This window comes from Ranitomeya imitator, chromosome 7 (assembly GCF_032444005.1).
Source record: "Ranitomeya imitator isolate aRanImi1 chromosome 7, aRanImi1.pri, whole genome shotgun sequence".
Classification (NCBI taxonomy): domain Eukaryota; kingdom Metazoa; phylum Chordata; class Amphibia; order Anura; family Dendrobatidae; genus Ranitomeya; species Ranitomeya imitator.
Genome location: NC_091288.1, coordinates 201,909,351 through 201,930,780, shown reverse-complemented (window position 1 = coordinate 201,930,780; position 21,430 = coordinate 201,909,351). Strand labels below are relative to the sequence as shown.

Genomic DNA, 21,430 nt, shown 5'->3' with positions numbered 1-21,430 from the left:
GGAAGACCGTCACCGCCATGGACGTGGTGTACGCGCTCAAGCGCCAGGGCCGCACTCTCTACGGCTTCGGAGGTTAATTGTGTTCTCTTCTGTCTTCACAACCCAAAGGCTCTTTTCAGAGCCACCCACATCTCAGTGAGAGGCTGCACCTTCCTATTCCTGCGCTCTGGTTCCTGGTGGTTATAAAGTTAATATATCGTTTAGAACCTTTACTGAGCCACTAATGCTGTGGGTTCCCGGTCGAAGGAATGAAACCGCATTATCCAGATTCTGGGATGTGCCCGCAGTGTGTGATCTGGGACTAGGGTCTTTTCCAATATTTTGACCTAGAAAGACTAACCTGGTTTTCCCAAGCAGATCCCTCTACAGCTCTAATAACGGAGCAACTCCCGGCGTTTTCTAAATCTGTTAAGATGTTGTCCTAAGATCCTGCTTTTATTGGGCGCTGATTAGTATCGGGCGCAGCGTCTCTGCAGGGCACAATATCCCCCGTGCGGCTGCCTGTAGTATCGGTCACAGCCTGGGACGTGTCTTCTCTACTCTCCCCTCTTATTTTCCTCCCCGTCTTTCCATACTAGAGCCGGCACCGCAAACTTCGGGTGATGCGGTTTCTTCTTATTGATCTCAAACCTCACAGATTTATGGGGGATATATCCGCACACTGCCTCCCGGAGGCCCCTCTATGCACACAGTACAAACCCCGGAGTGATGCGGTTACTACAGTCCTGCCGTGAGATGAATGTGTTGATTCTGCTACTTGATGTTATACTGAACAGGGGGCAGCGAATATTCACAGGGAATGTGGCTGTCTGAGGCAGCTGGATAGACGGACGCCCTGTGTACCGGGTACGGAGACTCCTATGTGATGACCACGTCCTGGACACTAATGTTTCGGATGGAAGGCGCCTCTGAAGACTATTATAACCTCCCCAGAATATTAATGGCAACCGATAAGCAAACCGATCCCCGTGTTTGGGGGCAGACAGCTGGGAGGACAGGACCCGGTATTATCGGCGATCGCCGCTCCAGCAGAGGGGCCGGTAATAATCCGACGGACAAAGAACAGATATTGAGCGGGAAATTCAAAACCATCAACGGATCTGTAATCAGCCAATGAGCGAGAGACATCCGCAGGCGCCGACCAATCCCAGATACAGGAATATCCGCCTCCATTTAACTCCTTAGTCGCCGTGTGTGTGCTGACCCCCACTACACACTCGCTTTACAGAACCGGCGACTTCCCCCACCCGAGACCCGGTAGCGTCACATCAGGCTTTCTCTCTCTCTTTCTTTCTCGCTCTCTCTCACGGAGAGCTGATCAATCCTTCATGTCAGCACCTCTCCAGAATGAGGCTGATGTACTAGATTTTCTCGGCACCACCATCCGCATGTGGGGTGCTGCTGTAATCCCGTTCATTATCCTCATTTTTCCTCTGCACATTCCCACATCCAGCCAAGTGATCGCGGGGTCCAGTATACTCATCAGCATTGCCAATACTTCGATATGTAGCAAAGGAGGTGTGGTGTAAAACTTTGGGGGGCTTTTGAGGGCAACCCAAACGTTGTGCCCCACCAAAAAATGCCCCGGTTGACCCAAAACATTCTGAAAAAAATTACCACACACTCTTAAAGTGTTCCTCTACACACCCTGAGAATTTGTGGTCGACAGACCCAAATCGGGCTGAGCAGTGACCTTGCGCACCATAGACTTCAATGGGCAGGGTCACTTTGGGGAGTCTCTGCTCAGCCCTGTTTGTGGCTATCAACCACACATTTTCAGGGTGTGTAGCGTACCCATAGCTCTAGTGGACCAGTGCTGCAAAAATGTGGGGGGCATTTTGAGATCACCCCAAAAATATGCCCCCCTTCCCGACCCCCAAACTTCTGAACAAATTACCCGACACTCTTGAATTGTTCCTCTACACACCCTGAAAATGTGGGGTCGGTAGGCACAAACCAGGCTGGGCAGTGACCCTGCGCGCGATAGGCTTCAATGGGCAGGGCAGCTTTGGGGGGTAACTGCTCAGCCCAGATTGGGGCTATCGACGTCAAATTTTCATAGTGTGTAGAGGAACAATTCATTAGTTGGGCTATTTTTTTTTCAGAATTTTTAGGTTAATGGGAGGGGGGCATTTTTTTTTTTTTTTTTTTTTGGGGGTGGGGGGGCATTAGTTTTGGGGTGCCCTCAAAGTGCCACCCTCAATTTTTTACACTATTGGTTCGCTAGGGGTACTCTACACACCCTGAAAATTTGGGGTTGATAGCCCAAAACCGGGTTGAGCTGTGACCCCCCAAATTGACCTTGCCCACAAGTAATGCCCCTCAAAAAAATGCCCCCCCCCCGGGCCGTTAACCCCCCCCCCCCCCCCGAATTCTGAAATAAGTACCCCACACTCTTGAATTGTTCCTCTACACTTTGGGAGGTCACCGCTCATGTACAGCACCATGGAATCAATGGTGCTATATAAAAAAATAATAATAGTATACTGTATACACTGCTCTATATACACCGCACTATACTGCACACTGCTCTATATACTGAACGCTTTGCTCTATATAATGCACACAATGATCTATATACTGTACACACTGCTGTACATACTCTACACTCTCCTCTACATACTGTACACACTGCTGTATATACTGTGTACAGTGCTCTATATACTGTACACACTGCTCTATGTACTGTACCCTCTCCTGTATATACTGTACACACAGCTCTTTATACTGTGCACTCTGCTCTATATACTGTACTCTGCTGTATATACTGTATACTCTGCTCTATATACTGCACACACCGCACTACTGTACACTGCTCTATATACTGTACACTCTGGTCTATTTACTGTACATTGCTGTAAATACTGTACACTGCTGTATATACTGTACACTGCTCTATATACTGTGTACTCTGCTGCATATACTGCACACACTGCTCTGTATACTGTACACTCTGGTCTATATACTGTGTACTCTGCTGTATATACTGTACACTCTGGTCTACATACAGTGTACTCTGCTGTATATACTGCACACACCGCTCTATATACTGTACACACCGCACTATACTATACTATACACTGCTCTATATACTGTACACTGCTGTATATACTATACACTGCTCTATATACTGTACACTCTGCTGTATATACTGCACACACTGCTCTGTATACTGTACACTCTGGTCTATATACTGTACACTCTGCTCTATATACTGTGTACTCTGCTCTATATACTGTACACTCTGCTGTATATACTGTACCCTCTCCTCTATTATCAGTGGCACTTATTACACTGCTGATCTGGGCTGTGCAGATGTGATGCTGTGCACTATATATACTATATACAGCTGTGTTCTCTGTGTAGACGCTGGATTTTGTGTCTCCGCTCTTCTCCCAATATTCCCCTTTTGCATAATAGTGGGGGTCATATACATCCGTTAATATTTCAGTTTTCTCCCCTGAGATGTTCATGTGTTTGGTTGGGGAGTCGCACTGTGCAGCTGTCGCCTCATCAGAGCTCTTTCCCACCACTAAGACAAGATATCAGGCAGGTGATTGCACTCAGCCACCGATGTGGATCATCTACTGATGTGGAACACGTGTCCCCCCAATCCTCTGCACATACGGGGTACAGTGATATCACAGGTCAGGGAGGGGGCAGTCAGCGGAGGCCGTCGCCTGTGTTACCCTTCTGGGTTCTCAGCAGCTCCAGCTCGTCCCCACATCGTACAATCAGCTCCCTGTACGATAGACATTGGAGTAAAGATCCCTGTGATGGTGACAAGAGCCGGGAATAGGAGGAACGAGCTCCCGCAGCAGATTTATCTCCCCGGTACACAGTGAGGTGCAGATCGGGAGGACGGCGGCGATGATCCCGGGATTTGTTCTCCGCTCTTTCCCGGCATCTCTGCTAGTGACGGCTACAAATGGCCGGTGGAGATGTTGGAGAAGGAGAGGCGATGGAGGAAGCGCGCTCTGCTGTCCGGTGTTAGCCGGTAAAGGGCTTTTATCCCGGGCAGGGAAGCACAAGGAGAGAGCGGTGCTTCACCCGGACTCAGCTGGGAGGAGGCGGGGTTTATGTCCAGTGTCAGCCAATAGAAGCTCAGAACGGTGCAGCTCAGCAGCCAATCAGTGCGCAGTAAGCCTGTACATATAACAGGCGCCTCCAGCTCCGGCCTCAGTGTTTTCCTTCCTATCAGGAAATATTTTCATTTTGTTTTTCCGCAGCACATGATGGCAGAGACCGCGCCAGCCGCCGCTCCCCCTCCCGCAGAACCGGCCGCCAAATCCAAGAAGCAGCCGAAGAAATCTGCTGCCAAGAAGAGCAATAAACCCTCCGGCCCCAGCGTCTCCGAGCTGATCGTGAAAGCCGTGTCCGCCTCCAAGGAGCGCAGCGGGGTGTCTCTGGCCGCCCTGAAGAAGGCTCTGTCTGCCGGAGGATACGATGTAGAGAAGAACAACAGCCGCCTGAAGCTGGCCGTCAAGTCTCTGGTCACCAAGGGCGCCCTCCTCCAGGTGAAGGGCAGCGGCGCCTCCGGGTCCTTCAAGCTGAACAAGAAGCAGGAGACGAAGGACAAAGTGGCCAAGAAGAAGCCAGCAGCTGCGGCCAAACCTAAGAAACCCGCTGCTGCCAAGAAAGCCGCCAAATCTCCGAAGAAGCCCAAGAAGGCTCCGACCGCGGCCAAGAAGAGCCCGAAAAAGGCCAAGAAGCCCGCAGCTGCCAAGAAAGCGGCCAAGAGCCCCAAAAAGCCGAAAGCCGCTCCCAAGCCCAAGAAGGTGACGAAGAGTCCGGCTAAGAAGGCGGCCAAACCCGCCAAGAGTCGGTTAAGAAGGCTGCGAAAGCCAAGAAGCCCGCGGCTAAGAAATAAGCTGCAGCCCCTGTTCTGATACCACAAAGGCTCTTATAAGAGCCACCACCTCCTCCCCGCAGAGCTGTATGATCAGTGCCAACACCTCCTCCCAGCAGAGCTGTATGATCAGTGCCACTACCTCCTCCCCACAGGGCTGTATGATCAGTGCCACCACCTCCCCGCAGAGCTGTATGATCAGTGCCACCACCTCCTCCCCGCAGAGCTGTATGATCAGTGCCATCACCCACTCCCCGCAGAGCTGTATGATCAGTGCCACCACCTCCTCCTCGCAGAGCTGTATGATCAGTGCCACCACCTCCTCCCCGCAGAGCTGTATGATCAGAGCAACCACCTTCTCCCCACAGAGCTGTATGATCAGTGCCACCACCTCCTCCCCGCAGAGCTGTATGATCAGTGCCACTACCTCCTCCCCGCAGAGCTGTATTATCAGTGCCACTACCTCCTCCCCGCAGAGCTGTATGATCAGAGCAACCACCTTCTCCCCACAGAGCTGTATGATCAGAGCCACCACCTCCTCCCCAGCAGAGCTGTATGATCAGAGCCATCACATTCTCCCCGCAGAGCTGTATGATCAGAGCCACTACCTCCTCCCCGCAGAGCTGTATGATCAGTGCCACCACCTCCTCCCCGCAGAGCTGTATGATCAGTGCCACCACCTCCTCCCCGCAGAGCTGTATGATCAGTGCCATCACCCACTCCCCGCAGAGCTGTATGATCAGTGCCACCACCTCCTCCTCGCAGAGCTGTATGATCAGTGCCACCACCTCCTCCCCGCAGAGCTGTATGATCAGAGCAACCACCTTCTCCCCACAGAGCTGTATGATCAGTGCCACCACCTCCTCCCCGCAGAGCTGTATGATCAGTGCCATCACCTCCTCCTCGCAGAGCTGTATGATCAGAGCAACCACCTTCTCCCCACAGAGCTGTATGATCAGTGCCACTACCTCCTCCCCGCAGAGCTGTATTATCAGTGCCACTACCTCCTCCCCGCAGAGCTGTATGATCAGAGCAACCACCTTCTCCCCACAGAGCTGTATGATCAGAGCCACCACCTCCTCCCCAGCAGAGCTGTATGATCAGAGCCATCACATTCTCCCCGCAGAGCTGTATGATCAGAGCCACTACCTCCTCCCCGCAGAGCTGTATGATCAGTGCCACTACCTCCTCCCCGCAGAGCTGTATGATCAGAGCAACCACCTCCTCCCCAGCAGAGCTGTATGATCAGTGCCACCACCTCTCCCCACAGAGCTGTATGATCAGAGCCACCACCTCCTCCCCGCAGAGCTGTATGATCAGTGCCACCACCTCCTCCCCGCAGAGCTGTATGATCAGTGCCATCACCTCCTCCTCGCAGAGCTGTATGATCAGAGCAACCACCTTCTCCCCACAGAGCTGTATGATCAGTGCCACTACCTCCTCCCCGCAGAGCTGTATTATCAGTGCCACTACCTCCTCCCCGCAGAGCTGTATGATCAGAGCAACCACCTTCTCCCCACAGAGCTGTATGATCAGAGCCACCACCTCCTCCCCACAGAGCTGTATGATCAGTGCCACCGCCTCCTCCCCGCAGAGCTGTATGATTAGTTCTCGGACTTCTAATGTTTGTAATATAACTGATGCTGGGCGCAGTCTCAGGATGGGGGGTTTGTGTGATCTGTCGATATTGCGGGAGCTGCACTGTACAGCGCTATACACGGGGACATTTGAACGCAAATACATCAGCTGCTCCAGCAAGCGGCAAATGAGTGATCTGAGGACAGACGCATCACGGAAGAGGCGGGGACTTCAGGGGCGGGATTAGTGGGCGGGAATAATAACAATGACTGGTCAAACAAATCAACCCTTATTGGCCACTTTATTTCATGAAAGAGCCAGTGGAGCGCAGGGGGCGTGTTTCCCAGAAACCAATGAGGACGCGCCCCGGAGCATAAATACCCTGCTCCCGCCGCTCCTCTTATCACATCTGTGCCCGACACGTCTATACGGAGCCATGGCAAGAACAAAGCAGACCGCTCGTAAATCCACCGGAGGGAAAGCTCCCCGCAAGCAGCTGGCCACTAAAGCCGCCAGGAAGAGCGCTCCCGCCACTGGTGGAGTGAAGAAGCCGCATCGTTACCGGCCGGGAACAGTCGCTCTCCGTGAGATCCGCCGCTATCAGAAATCCACCGAGCTGCTGATCCGTAAGCTTCCCTTCCAGCGCCTGGTGAGGGAGATCGCCCAGGACTTCAAGACCGATCTGCGTTTCCAGAGTTCGGCCGTCATGGCCCTGCAGGAGGCCAGCGAGGCTTATCTGGTGGGGTTGTTCGAGGACACCAACCTGTGCGCCATCCACGCCAAGAGGGTCACCATCATGCCCAAAGACATCCAGCTGGCCCGCCGGATCCGTGGGGAGAGAGCTTAGATCTGCCCCGGCTGCGACCACAACACAAAGGCTCTTTTCAGAGCCACCAAAGTCTCTCCCAAATGAGCCGATTCCTGAGCAGTCCCTTTTCTGCGCGTATTCTCAGTGTACGAAGCGCAGGCACGGTCGATCAGTTAAATGGACGGAGGCTGCTGCTTCCGATATTGCAGGTGATCAGCGATATTGGTTATCGCTCTGCACATTCTCTATTCTCGCCCAGTCCAAAAGTGTCCGACATCTATAACAAAACCGACGTGTTATAAGGACCGCGTAAAGTGTGTACAGTGCACAACCGGGTTTGCGGTGGTGGATGTGCGGTTCCTATACAGTGCAGACGTAAATGGGGTGGATCTGCAGGAACGCGGTCACTATTGAGTTAATGGAGTAAAAGTAATCGGTGATTGGTCGGTTCCTGAGAACGGTTCTTTATGCTGATGTTTTGTGGTCATTTACCGATCCGCTGGTGGATTTGAAATTCCCGCTCATTTGCTGCTCGCGCTCCTGAGGATCATAACCGATCACAATCTGCTGTCTCACGCGCTGGGTCCTAGTGCCGCCTCCTCAGTCTTGCGGCTTTAGGTTGTTCTCTTTTGTTCGGATCGGAGATCTCTGCGCTTAGTTTCTGTTAATAACCTCATTTGTCCCTCAGATCGGTGATGACGCCTTTATGTGATCTATTCTGCCTGACACTGGTCTGAGCAGATCCCTCCCCCGTGTGCTGCGATGGTCGCATTTGTGGTGGGTGGGTCGTTAAGCAATTCTCGTATATTTGACTTTTCCCATCTTCTCCAGGGCTGGAGCCGCAGGGTGACTGGTTACATGCAGCTCCCTGCTCTGAGGGACCGGTAATGGCCGCCAGTCCGGCACCACGTGTAATGATGAGTGACTGCCGGGGATCACGAGTTTTCTGTAGATTATTGTCCCTAGAATATATTTTTTATTCTACTAGCTAACATTTGGCAGAAGCTGGAAACTAGCAACATAAATAACAATGAAAAAAAATCGAAATAACCAACAGATCTAGCAGCGGCGCCGAGATGAGAAGAATAGAGAAGCGGGGAAATAAGAGCACAATAAGCGGGAAATTCAAAATTAGCAACTGTTCTGTGCTCAACCAATCAGAGACTAAAGGGAGGGGCTAACTGCAAATTCAGTACCAGAAATCTCGCCCCGGAAACGCGTCATCTGTACAGTTCTCGCTCCGGTCCGCTCACTCTCTATATAAAGGAAGGACTCTGCGCTGATCAGTCATCGTGTTTGGCTGACTACGTGGAAGATGTCTGGTCGCGGCAAAGGAGGAAAAGGTCTCGGGAAGGGCGGCGCCAAGCGGCACAGGAAGGTGCTCCGTGATAACATCCAGGGCATCACCAAGCCTGCCATCCGCCGTCTAGCTCGCAGAGGAGGCGTCAAGCGCATCTCTGGCCTCATCTATGAGGAGACTCGCGGTGTCCTGAAAGTCTTCCTGGAGAACGTGATCCGTGACGCCGTCACCTACACCGAGCACGCCAAGAGGAAGACCGTCACCGCCATGGACGTGGTGTACGCGCTCAAGCGCCAGGGCCGCACTCTCTACGGCTTCGGAGGTTAATTGTGTTCTCTTCTGTCCTCACAACCCAAAGGCTCTTTTCAGAGCCACCCACATCTCAGTGAGAGGCTGCACCTTCCTATTCCTGCGCTCTTGTTCCTGGTGGTTTTAAAGTTAATATATCGTTTAGAACCTTTACTGAGCCACTAATGCTTTGGGTTCCCGGTCGAAGGAATGAAGCCGCATTATCCAGATTCTGGGATGTGCCCGCAGTGTGTGATCTGGGACCAGAGTCTTTTCCAATATTTTGACCTAGAAAGACAAACCTGGTTTTCCCAAGCCCGCCGGATCCGTGGGGAGAGAGCTTAGATCTGCCCCGGCACCGACCACAACACAAAGGCTCTTTTCAGAGCCACTAAATCCTCCCTCAAGACGAGCTCATTCCTCACATATAATTATGCCCGGAGGGATCACTTGTGCTCGGTAACATCTGGTCTCTGGGTCACTCGCGGCTCAGTCTGCAGTGTGTGGGGGAGTAAATACATATATGCGGAAATGTAATAATCTCATCCCCTCTTCCCTGTGCGCCCTGATCAGGACCAATACTAGAATAATCCGCAAAGATATTGATGTGTGATGGGACTGGATGCGGCAAGAATGCTCATATGTGACCATACAGGGCGCCCATCTACTCTGCGATATTTCCTGTTATTCTTCTCACTGCAGGAGTTTACAGTTCTATAGTAGGTTTCCCTAGATAACATTAATCAGCATTTTAGACTCCCCACCCCAATTTTAAGATTGTTTCTAATCTGCATGACCTCGTTTCTGTATATTCCCTGCACTGAATATTGCTGGTCTGATGGAGTCACTATAGTCGCAAAGTTCTGCACCTTCTATTATAGAAAGCGGATACTTCTCCCTTGATCCTGGAAATATATAAACTCCTGTATGGGACACAAGTGACCATTGATCGCTCCACACAAACACTTTTCGGACATCTGATCGTCCTGAAACTACAGAAAGACAAAAAACGGAAAATTCATCAGCCACTCAGCGGGAACTCCACGTTCCTAAACGGTTAACGTTAGCCCCTCCCCTTCCTCTGCAGATTGGCTGCACACAGGGCGGGTAGGAATTTTGAATTTCCCGCTTGTTGTAGTTTCCGCAGCTTCTTGTGATGTGATATAAAGTCCACCAACAGCAATCTCCTGTAATCACCTTCCAAATCACCGTGGAGTCATTTAATAAATAAATGTTTTCTTTGGAGAAACAAAGTGAGAATCATAAACTTCAATTAATACGAGACCACAAAGTATCGGACGATCCATGGAGCAAGAGCTGGAATAAAAAGCCACTGAACTCAGAGCGATTTGTAGTTTTTTTTGTTTTTTAAAGTATAATCAATACACACAAACAGTTTTATATCAGACATAAATAAAAGAGGGACGGTAAATATAAATTTTAATAGGGTAAGAAAAAGGATCAAATATGATAAAAGTGTAGGAAAAGACAACAGTCCAAGCAGGTCAGAGTTACAGGAGAAATGTAATATGGTAACTAAAATTGAATAGCCTAAATAAGGGAAAAGAAAAACATGTTAGTAAAATACAAGATATGAGGTTACTCAGGAGCATTTAGCGTCTTTTTTTGCCTCCAAAAGCAGATAAGTGTTTAACAATTAATTTCCTAGCGGCTTACAGATAGGAGATGGTTGTACACAGCTGTTCTTAATTGTCAGCTTCTTCAGACTACTGCTGCTTCTCTGCAAGTCAGTGCACACCTCAGTCTGCCTCATTGTTGCATTGTTACTATTAGTCCTGACATATGTCTCCTGCTGGATATCACTATTCCAATGATTCAGCTATTACAATGAAGAGATGATCCTCTAAAATCTGTGCAGCCCATCATTCTACAGCTCCAGCAACTGAGGAATGACAGGTTTTGGAATTCTTTCTCTGTGTTCTTTCTCCATTGCTTATGGTTTTATCCATCTAAGCTGTTGTCATTATCTTCTACGGGAAGATAATAAATGTTCTGTGAATGTAAATCTTCATATGAAGAAACAGGTTATATCTAAGTTTTATGATCTCTGTCATTTGCAATACAAGTGTTATTAAAATAAAGTAAACCGTCAATTCGTATAACAAGAAAATCACAGTGGGGGCAAGTTATTCTCATTGTTATAATGCTGCTCCCCATTGAGGACAGTACTCGGCGGCCTCGCTGCCTGCGGCTCATTAATGTCACCTGAATGCGTCTGGTAAGTGATAATGAGCTTCCCCCAATAATTAGATGCAGCGCTACAGATCATCCCCTTACACCCCATGGCAGGTGATGTCCCCGTCTCCTGAGCCCGGAACTTCCTGCCCCCCTCTGTGTACCGGAGCTCGCAGCGAGGAGAGTCCCGGCTGCTGCGTGTTCTGCCTGTCCTTTCTCCGCTGTCAGGGTGTCACTGGCACATTCCTTGTTAGGGGGGATTCCTCCTTCAGCTGCAGGCTGCTCTGAGTGCGGGTGACACCGGTCACTAGTCCCCAGCCCGCTCTGCTGTTCTGCAGCGTGAGGAGAGGGAACTCCCGGTACCGGTCTCTGGCTATGAGTGTCCTCTGCTGGGCATAGATGGGTCCTCAGGGAGCGTCTGCTGCTCTCGGGAATCATTACTGGACATTGCATACAAGGACCATTATCTCCATATAACTAGAACAGACAATGAAGGGGAGAAGGTGGTGGCACTGATCATACAGCTCTGTGGGGAGAAGGTGGTGGCACTGATCATATAGCTCTGCTGGGGAGGAAGTGGTTGCTCTGATCATACAGCTCTGCGGGGAGGAGGTAGTGGCACTGATCATACAGCTCTGCGGGGAGGAGGAGGTGGTGGCACTGATCATACAGCTCTGCGGGGAGGAGGAGGTGGTGGCACTGATCATACAGCTCTGCAGGGAGGAGGAGGTGGTGGCACTGATCATACAGCTCTGCGGGGAGGAGGTGGTGGCACTGATCATACAGCTCTGCGGGGAGGAGGCGGTGGCACTGATCATACAGTTCCGTGGGGAGGAGGTGGTGGCACTGATCATACAGCTCTGCGAGGAGGTGGTGGCACTGATCATACAGCTCTGCGGGGAGTGGGTGATGGCACTGATCATACAGCTCTGTGGGGAGAAGGTGGTTGCTCTGATCATACAGCTCTGCGGGGAGGAGGTGGTGGCACTGATCATACAGCTCTGCGAGGAGGAGGTGGTGGCACTGATCATACAGCTCTGTTGGGAGAAGGTGGTGGCACTGATCATACAGCTCTGCGGGGAGGAGGTGGTGGCTCATTGAATGAGATTAAATGGCTGCGGAAGTGCAGAGCTCCTATCTGACTAACATTAAGTCTCCCGAGTCCTGACATATACTGGTGTTTGCCCCCATCTTATTGTGCTGCCCCCTGTTTGCATTATGGAGCTGGAACCGCTGATGCTGTTCATTGTTACGGTACTATTTGGTAAATGATACAAGGGTGTATGGGGTATGTACATACACATATATACATGCACATACTGACACCTCTGCACAATCGATAACCCGCTGAGCTGCTTTTATAAGACATGAAATCTATAACTCCCCGCAGCCTCCGCCAATATTGGTTACATGAGCGGATTACACAGAATAGAATCTGATCACTTCGGCATAAGGGCTGGCAGGTAGTGAAGCTCCGCTCTCCCCTTGTGCTTCCCTGCCCGGGATAAAAACCCTTTACCGGCTAACACCGGACAGCAGAGCGCGATTCCTCCGTCGCTTCTCCTTCTCCATCATCTCCACCGACCGTTTGTAGCCGTCACTAGTGGAAACGCCTAGAAATTGCGGAGATTATCGCCGCCGTCCTCCCGATCTGCACATCACTGTGTGTCCGGGTAGATAAATCTGCTGCGGGAGCTCGTTCCTCCTATTCCCGGCTCTTGTCACCATCACAGGGATCTTTACTCCAGTGTCTATCGCACAGGAAGCTGATTGTACGATGTGGGGACCAGCTGGAGCTGCTGAGAACCCAGAAGGGTAACACAGGCGACGGCCTCCGCTGACTGCCACCTCCCTGACCTGTGATATCACTCTACCCCGTATGTGCAGAGTATTGGGGGGACACGTGTTCCACATCAGTAGATGATCCATATCGGGGGCTGATTGCAATCACCTGCCTGATATCGTGTCTTACCCAGTGTGAAGCTGTGACCGCTGCGGCCTGTAATGGAGGGAAGAGCTCTGATGAGGCGACAGCTGCACAGCGCGACTCCCCAACCAAACACATGAACATCTCGGGAGAAAACTGAAATATTCATGCATGTATGTGACCCCCACTGTTGTGCAAAAGGGGAATATTGGGAGAAAAGCGGAGACACAAAATCCAGCGTCTACACAGAGAACACAGCTGTATATAGTATATATAGTGCACAACATCACATCTGCACAGCCCAGATCAGCAGTGTAATAAGTGTCACAGATAATAGAGGAGAGTCTACAGTATATACAACAGTGTGTACAGTATATAAAGCAGAGTACAGTATATACAGCAGTGTCCAGTTTATAGACCAGAGTGTACAGTATATAGAGCAGTGTATAGCATAGTGCCGTGTGTACAGTATATAGAGCAGAGTATGCAGTATATACAGCAGTGTATACAGACTGTGCAACAGATTGTACAGTATATACAGCAATATATACAGTATATATACAGTATATATACAGCAATATATACAGTATATATACAGTATATACAGTATATAGAGCAGTGTGTACAGTATTTAGAGCAGTGTACAGTATATAGAGCAGTGTGAACAGTATATACAGCAGTGTACAGTATTATAGACCAGAGCGTACAGTATATAGAGCAGTGTGTACAGTATATACAGCAGAGTACACAGTATATAGACCAGAGTGTACAGTAGCAGTGTGTACAGTATATACAGGAGAGGGTACAGTATGTAAATCAGTGTACAGTATATAGAGCAGTATACAATATATAGAGCAGTGTGTACAGTATATAGAGCAGTGTACAATATCTAGAGCAGTGTGTACAGTATATAGAGCAAGGTATTCAGAAAAAAAATAGCCCACACTCATGAATTATTCCTCTACACACTATGAAAATTTGAAGTCGATAGCCCCAATCTGTGCTGAGCAGTTACCCCCCAAAGCTGCCCTGCCCATGGAAGCCTATCGCGCGCAGGGTCACTGCTCAGCCTAGTTTGTGCCCATCGACCCCAAATGTTCAGGGTGTGTAGAGGAACAATTCAAGAGTGTCGGGTAATTTGTTCAGAAGTTTGGGGGTGGGGAGGGGCATATGTTTTGGGTCATCTCAAAATGCCCCCTAAATTTTTACAGCACTGGTCCACTAGAGCTACACACCCTGAACATTTGGGGTTGATGATAGCCACAAACTGGGCTGAGCAGAGACTCCCCAAAGTGACCCTGCCCATTGAAGTCTGTGTTGCGCAAGGTCACTGCTAAGCCCGGTTTGGGTCTGTCGACCACAAATTCTCAGGGTGTGTAGAGGAACACTATAAGAGTGTGTGGTAATTTTTTTCAGAATGTTTTGGGTCAACCGGGACATTTTTTGGTGGGGCACAACGTTTGGGTTGCCCTCAAAATGCCCCCCAAATTTTTACACCACTCCTTCTTTGCTACATATCGAAGTATTGGCAATGCTGATGAGTATACTGGACCCCGCGATCACTTGGCTGGATGTGGGAATGTGCAGAGGAAAAATGAGGATAATGAACGGGATTACAGCAGCACCCCACATGCGGATGGTGGTGCCGAGAAAATCTAGTACATCCCCAGACTCCCCAGCAGATAAGCCTCGCTGGCCTCCTGCAGGGCCATGACGGCCGAGCTCTGGAAGTGGCACAGTCATTTGTCAGTAAGTTGCAGTATATGGGGGCACTCTGCACTATACAGATGAATAGCAGCACTATATTGGAGTATACTGCAGCACATGAAGGGTAAACAGAGCTACATTAACACATAGAGCACTATATGAGGGTGCACTGCGGTATATGGCGCTTCACAGCACTATTTAGATGTATTCAGCATTATACGTGTTTTACAGCGCTATATGGAGGGTGCTGAAAAGCGAAATATCAGTTGGAGAACCACCAATCAGCTGCAGTGGGCGGAGCGTCTGACGTTCCCGTTGGTCACATGACATCATCACCCAATAGCACGGCGGTCTGACAGCAGCGCTCATCTGCATGGCCGGGCTATAAATTCCTCCGCTCTTGGAGGAGCAGGATCATTATTCTGCTCACTTGTGCTGAGACCGGTGTTATCATGCCTGAACCCGCCAAGTCTGCGCCTGCGCCCAAGAAGGGCTCCAAGAAAGCCGTGACCAAGACTCAGAAGAAGGACGGCAAGAAGCGGAGGAAGAGCAGGAAGGAGAGCTACGCCATCTACGTGTACAAGGTGCTGAAGCAGGTCCACCCCGACACCGGCATCTCCTCCAAGGCCATGGGCATCATGAACTCCTTCGTCAACGACATCTTCGAGCGCATCGCAGGGGAAGCCTCCCGCCTGGCTCACTACAACAAGCGCTCCACCATCACCTCCCGGGAGATCCAGACCGCCGTGCGCCTGCTGCTGCCCGGAGAGCTGGCCAAGCACGCCGTGTCCGAGGGCACCAAGGCCGTCACCAAGTACACCAGCGCCAAGTGATCGGCTCCGTGCTCCGCTCCTCACCCCAAAGGCTCTTCTAAGAGCCACCCACACCCTCCCTATAAGAGCCACCCACACCCTCCCTATAAGAGCCACCTACACCCTCACTATAAGAGCCACCCACACTGCTCCGGTGTCCTCTCCCGTCTCCCCGAGGTTTCTGCTCGCACCGCCCGGGGCTCTGCGTCTGATGACGAGGGAGATGGTGAGAAAACCTCAGGAATAATCTGGGCATTGCTCAGTGAGTTGATGTGTATTCAGGGACTTATTTAACCCCTTGCTGCACAGATCTCGGCATTCTGGGGTCTCGTTCATTACTCTCCTTTCTCCGTTAACAGGAGCCATTTGTGGTGGTCGGTGGAGTTGATCTAGAGCCTAATTGAATTCTTTTTACAGTGTAAATGACGTCATTACATTTAGAAGCGGCGGGAAATTCAAACCCCCCTAACCGTCCTGTGTTCAGCCAATCAGCAGAGGGAGGAGCTAATGTTTCCAATGGTAAAAAGTTTAAAGTTCCCGCTTTTTTCCGTCCTTTGTCTTCATATGACACGTGCTCCCAGGACCGATATCGGGAAATCTGCTTGTGTTGAGCGATCATTGCTCTCTTACATCCCACACAGGAGTCTGCAGATTTCCAGGTTAGCGGTGCAGTATTCGCTCCTGTTTCCACTCATAGATATAGAGACTGATTCGTGTTCTCCACATGCTGTGATGTGCCCGTGTGCCTGACCTGGAGACGATCAGATCGTCCCTTTCCCGTCACAATCAGTACTGTGCAGACGATATACTGGTCAGGGACATATCCTACAAGAGACATTTCAGGGAAGACCAATTCTGCCCTTCCCAGCAGATCCCTCTGTGATGGGAAATGTACGATCATGTGTAGAAGATTGCGGAGTGTCCCTGCTCAGAACATTACCACTATCTGGGTATTGAGAACTACAATACCCAGATAGATTAGCGAAATTAGGATTATTTAGTCTAGAAAAAGACGACTGAGGGGCGATCTAATAACCATGTATAAGTATATAAGGGGACAATAGAAATATCTCGCTGAGGATCTGTTTATACCAAGGTTTATACCAAGGCCACGGGCACAAGGGGGCATTCTTTGCGTCTGGAGGAGAGAAGGTTTTTCCACCAACATAGAAGAGGATTCTTTACTGTTAGGGCGGTGAGAATCTGGAATTGCTTGCCTGAGGAGGTGGTGATGGCGAACTCAGTCGAGGGGTTCAAGAGAGGCCTGGATGTCTTCCTGGAGCAGAACAATATTGTATCATACAATACAGAAGCGGCGACTTCCCCCACCCGGGACCCGGCAGCGTCACATCAGGCTCCGGGCAGAACATAGGAGACTTGTCTCAGTTAGGCTGTGATAGGATCAGCGCGGACACCACAGGGAATCTACACAGGGTAATAAGCGGGTGAGTGAGGAGCCGCCTCCTGTGCAGATGGAGCGGAGGAGAAGCACTGACAGGGATTAACCCCTCACCCACCAGACTGTCAGTGCAATTTATGGCTGATAGTAGACACAAATTCAACAAGTGCAAACTACAAATCAACAGAATATTTCTGCACTTCCTTCTGCTCCAAGACAAATATCTGTTTTCACCCCTTATCTATTCGGTCCAAAGCGAACGTTTTCTATTGGGTGAGAAACTAATTTGAGCAAGGAGCAATAATAGGCTCCGCCCTCGGCAGCTCATTGGCGGTTCCTCAAGACTCTTCCCCATTGGCCAGCTTCAGAGTCATCCAATGACAGGAGAGGAGGGCGGAGCAGCAGACTATATAAGGCCACACAGCACAGTCTCTTCTCCACACGATTTTCGGTCTTTATTTGTTATCTGACGTTATCGCTATCATGTCTGGACGCGGCAAACAAGGAGGAAAGGTCCGAGCTAAGGCCAAGACCCGCTCATCCCGGGCAGGACTGCAGTTCCCAGTCGGCCGTGTGCACAGGCTTCTCCGCAAGGGCAACTACGCTGAGAGAGTCGGCGCCGGCGCTCCGGTCTATCTGGCCGCTGTGCTGGAGTATCTGACCGCTGAGATCCTGGAATTGGCCGGCAATGCTGCCCGGGACAACAAGAAGACCCGCATCATCCCCCGTCACCTGCAGCTGGCGGTGCGCAATGACGAGGAGCTGAACAGGCTGCTGGGTGGTGTGACTATTGCCCAGGGGGGCGTCCTGCCCAACATCCAGGCCGTGCTGCTGCCCAAGAAGACCGAGAGCAGCAAGGCGAGCAAGAGCAAGTGAGCGCTGCCGCCAATGTCTACAAAACCAAAGGCTCTTCTAAGAGCCACCCACACCGTCACCACAAGAGCCGGCGCCGCCTATCTCGGGGTCCTCACATGAGGCTGATGGTACATACACCATTGCCGCCATTGTTGGTGCACATATCCACAGAATAATAGGAGATGAATGGGTCAATCCCACATGAAGTCTCAGACCCCTCAGGTGGGAGTGTCGTCTGCCAAGCTCGCAGGAAATGTCCCCTCATTAGTGTCTGATACTCCGCGCTGAGGTCTACATGTAGTTAGCAGGTCCCGGAGTATCGGGACCGGGCGGGTGATTCTCCTCCACATCAGTGACGGCGCCTTCTCTCGGAGGACGATCCCGTGTGCGGCGGCTCTGGAGGACAGGACTCCGCGCTGTTCCGGGTGTGACCGGATTGTGATCTCCGCTATCGGCAGTGACCGGTAATAATCCTCCAGAGATTATGAGCGGGAAACTCAAATCCCCCAAAGGATCATGTGATAAGACAATGAGCGGGCAGCCTTGGGAAAGCTCAGCCTTGAAAATAGGACGTTAAATGGAGGAGAGACATCTACGTACATCAGGTACACAGACGTGTCTCCTCCATTTAACTTCTTATTTTCCGTGTTCCAGCTGATCTCTCATCAGAGTATCCAAAGATGCGGCACCTTCACCCCAGGCCCCGGTAGCGCTGTGTTCCCTATACACCGCAAACAATGTATACACTGTAAATATATATATACGGGGCAGAACCAACACCTGTGTTCCCCCGTACACTGCACTAACTGGATATATATCTACGTGACAGGACCTCGAATCACTCCGCCGCGGCTGCTGGACCTCGAAGCACATCTACCCGGCTGTCGGACATCGAAATACTCTTCGTTGGCTGTCGGATCTTGAAACGCACCTCCACAGCTGTTGGATCTCGAAATGCGCTGCCCTGCTGCCAGACCTCCAAACGCACCTGCTCGGCTGTCGGACTTCGAAACAAACCGTGACTTTGGTAAAGGTGTTTACTGTTTGGCTAAGGATTCCTATATGTGTATATGTCACAAATATTGGAGATGGGGCCGTCCCTAACGTGCCCTTACACTATAGGGCTGCCATCTAGCAGAAGCTCAGGTTCCATCTCCGACGCTCTGGTTACATGTGAAAGAGTCGGGCTTTTTCCGGCCTTATTGACTTGTCTGTGTGACTGTGACCGGCCAGTGGCATTAAAGGCTTGTGAAATCCTTCTCGCTGTGTAGCCCAAACTGCAATGGGGACACTGATCCCTCCGAACAGCATGGAAGAGACTGGCTGGAGCACACGATAAAAGAAACGCAAATGGCAGACGGGGACGTTGTTGGGGCCGGCAGGAGCGCCCACCAGAATGGGCCACTGGGGTCATAAAGAAAATTGATTTGGATAACATGGAATGTTCCTTGCCGAAAAACAGCGATTATCTTCGCTAGACTCCCCTGTCACTGCTGCAGGACGTCAAAACCACTTTATGGGGGGATGCACGATGCATATTGCTACTGGTGTGGATGTTGAAGGGACTTTTCTTACTCAGATTTCACTGCCAAAAATGGCTTTGTGCTGTAATTGGCAGTGGATCCGACCTGGTATTTCATACAGTGCCCTACTGGGACCCAGGAGCCATCATACAGCTACTCAGTAACTGACCTGCAGCATTTAATGGGTTCACTGCCCTAACGCCTAAGAAGTAAGTCCTGGTTGTAAGAGAGTAAATGCCTCTGGCACTATAGAGGGCAATGTAGTAGGGATCATTTTTCTGTTACACTGGTTTTTTAACCCTTTTGCTGCCAGTACAGTTTTCACATTAAGACAAACAATGAAAAAGAAGCAAAAAAACCCCTAATAATTTGTACTTTACAATTAAAGGCCCAGTCATGTGATTTTGCATTACTAAAGCATAACATGATATATAAAAAACTGCATAAAAATGTGTCTCTCTGGTTTGTGATTTGTACATGAGGTAATGGCAAAAATGAACATTTCATCACCAGATGTTGATCTGATGAAATATCTCTTCTAATTTCTCTTGCTTCTTTCACCCTTCCAAATCTCCATTAATGGAAGACTTTCACCATAACATGAACAATTGTTAATCATTACATTACACTGAGGATGGGTCGCTCTGGGGGTATCACATTGTATAGGGTGTAACTGTGGGTGCAGCATATTTCCTGTGTGTGTGTGTGTGTGTGTGTGTGTTGGGGGGGGGGGGGGGGGGGGTAACTTAGGGCATCATACTGTTTTCGGAGTAACTGGGGATATCATACCCTTAAACAGTAACTGTGGGGGCATCCTACTGTGTGGTTATCTTGCTGTGTAGGGGGCATCATACTATGTGGAGGATAACTTTGGGGGCAGCATACTGTGTGCGGGATAAGTGGGGGCATCATACATTGTGGATGGTATGAACCACGATGATCTGGAACGGTGATGAAAATATGTGGGATATCTTTAGTCACAAGGGAAAGAAATTGCATAAAATACAAGCTGGGAAGATAATTGCAGAATATGACCAATGAGCGGGAAACTCAAACGTCCCAACAGTTCTGTGGTCAGCCAATCAGCAGAGGAAGGGAGGGGCAAATGTAGATTCTGGAAGACCCGTCCCGGAAGTGCGTCATCTCTGCAGTTCTCTCTCTGGTCCATTCTTCCTCCATATAAAGGAGCAGTCCGTGCTGTCCAGGAATCAGTTTTTGCTCACTGACTGCAGAAGATGTCTGGTCGCGGCAAAGGAGGAAAAGGTCTCGGGAAGGGCGGCGCCAAGCGGCACAGGAAGGTGCTCCGTGATAACATCCAGGGCATCACCAAGCCTGCCATCCGCCGTCTAGCTCGCAGAGGAGGCGTCAAGCGCATCTCTGGCCTCATCTATGAGGAGACTCGCGGTGTCCTGAAAGTCTTCCTGGAGAACGTGATCCGTGACGCCGTCACCTACACCGAGCACGCCAAGAGGAAGACCGTCACCGCCATGGACGTGGTGTACGCGCTCAAGCGCCAGGGCCGCACTCTCTACGGCTTCGGAGGTTAATTGTGTTCTCTTCTGTCTTCACAACCCAAAGGCTCTTTTCAGAGCCACCCACATCTCAGTGAGAGGCTGCACCTTCCTATTCCTGCGCTCTGGTTCCTGGTGGTTATAAAGTTAATATATCGTTTAGAACCTTTACTGAGCCACTAATGCTGTGGGTTCCCGGTCGAAGGAATGAAACCGCATTATCCAGATTCTGGGATGTGCCCGCAGTGTGTGATCTGGGACTAGGGTCTTTTCCAATATTTTGACCTAGAAAGACTAACCTGGTTTTCCCAAGCAGATCCCTCTACAGCTCTAATAACGGAGCAACTCCCGGCGTTTTCTAAATCTGTTAAGATGTTGTCCTAAGATCCTGCTTTTATTGGGCGCTGATTAGTATCGGGCGCAGCGTCTCTGCAGGGCACAATATCCCCCGTGCGGCTGCCTGTAGTATCGGTCACAGCCTGGGACGTGTCTTCTCTACTCTCCCCTCTTATTTTCCTCCCCGTCTTTCCATACTAGAGCCGGCACCGCAAACTTCGGGTGATGCGGTTTCTTCTTATTGATCTCAAACCTCACAGATTTATGGGGGATATATCCGCACACTGCCTCCCGGAGGCCCCTCTATGCACACAGTACAAACCCCGGAGTGATGCGGTTAC

The 21,430-nt window shown here is 50.4% G+C and overlaps 4 protein-coding genes across 4 annotated transcripts; all 4 read left to right on the top strand.

Moving 5' to 3' along the window:
* The first annotated feature begins 4,198 nt into the window (after positions 1-4,198).
* LOC138646165 (histone H1C-like) lies at positions 4,199-4,889 on the top strand. Its single transcript, XM_069735628.1, has one exon. The coding sequence runs from the start codon at positions 4,233-4,235 to the stop codon at positions 4,887-4,889; it is 657 nt and encodes a 218-aa protein (XP_069591729.1). The 5' UTR covers positions 4,199-4,232.
* A 1,946-nt stretch (positions 4,890-6,835) lies between these two features.
* Positions 6,836-7,323, top strand: LOC138646016 (histone H3). Its single transcript, XM_069735492.1, has one exon. The coding sequence runs from the start codon at positions 6,864-6,866 to the stop codon at positions 7,272-7,274; it is 411 nt and encodes a 136-aa protein (XP_069591593.1). The 5' UTR covers positions 6,836-6,863; the 3' UTR covers positions 7,275-7,323.
* Positions 7,324-15,105: 7,782 nt separating this feature from the next.
* LOC138646015 (histone H2B 1.1) lies at positions 15,106-15,486 on the top strand. The gene has a single exon (XM_069735491.1). The coding sequence runs from the start codon at positions 15,106-15,108 to the stop codon at positions 15,484-15,486; it is 381 nt and encodes a 126-aa protein (XP_069591592.1).
* Positions 15,487-17,347: 1,861 nt separating this feature from the next.
* Positions 17,348-17,740, top strand: LOC138646164 (histone H2A type 1). Its single transcript, XM_069735627.1, has one exon. It carries the CDS (start codon positions 17,348-17,350, stop codon positions 17,738-17,740), a length of 393 nt encoding a protein of 130 aa, XP_069591728.1.
* The last annotated feature ends 3,690 nt before the right edge of the window (positions 17,741-21,430 follow it).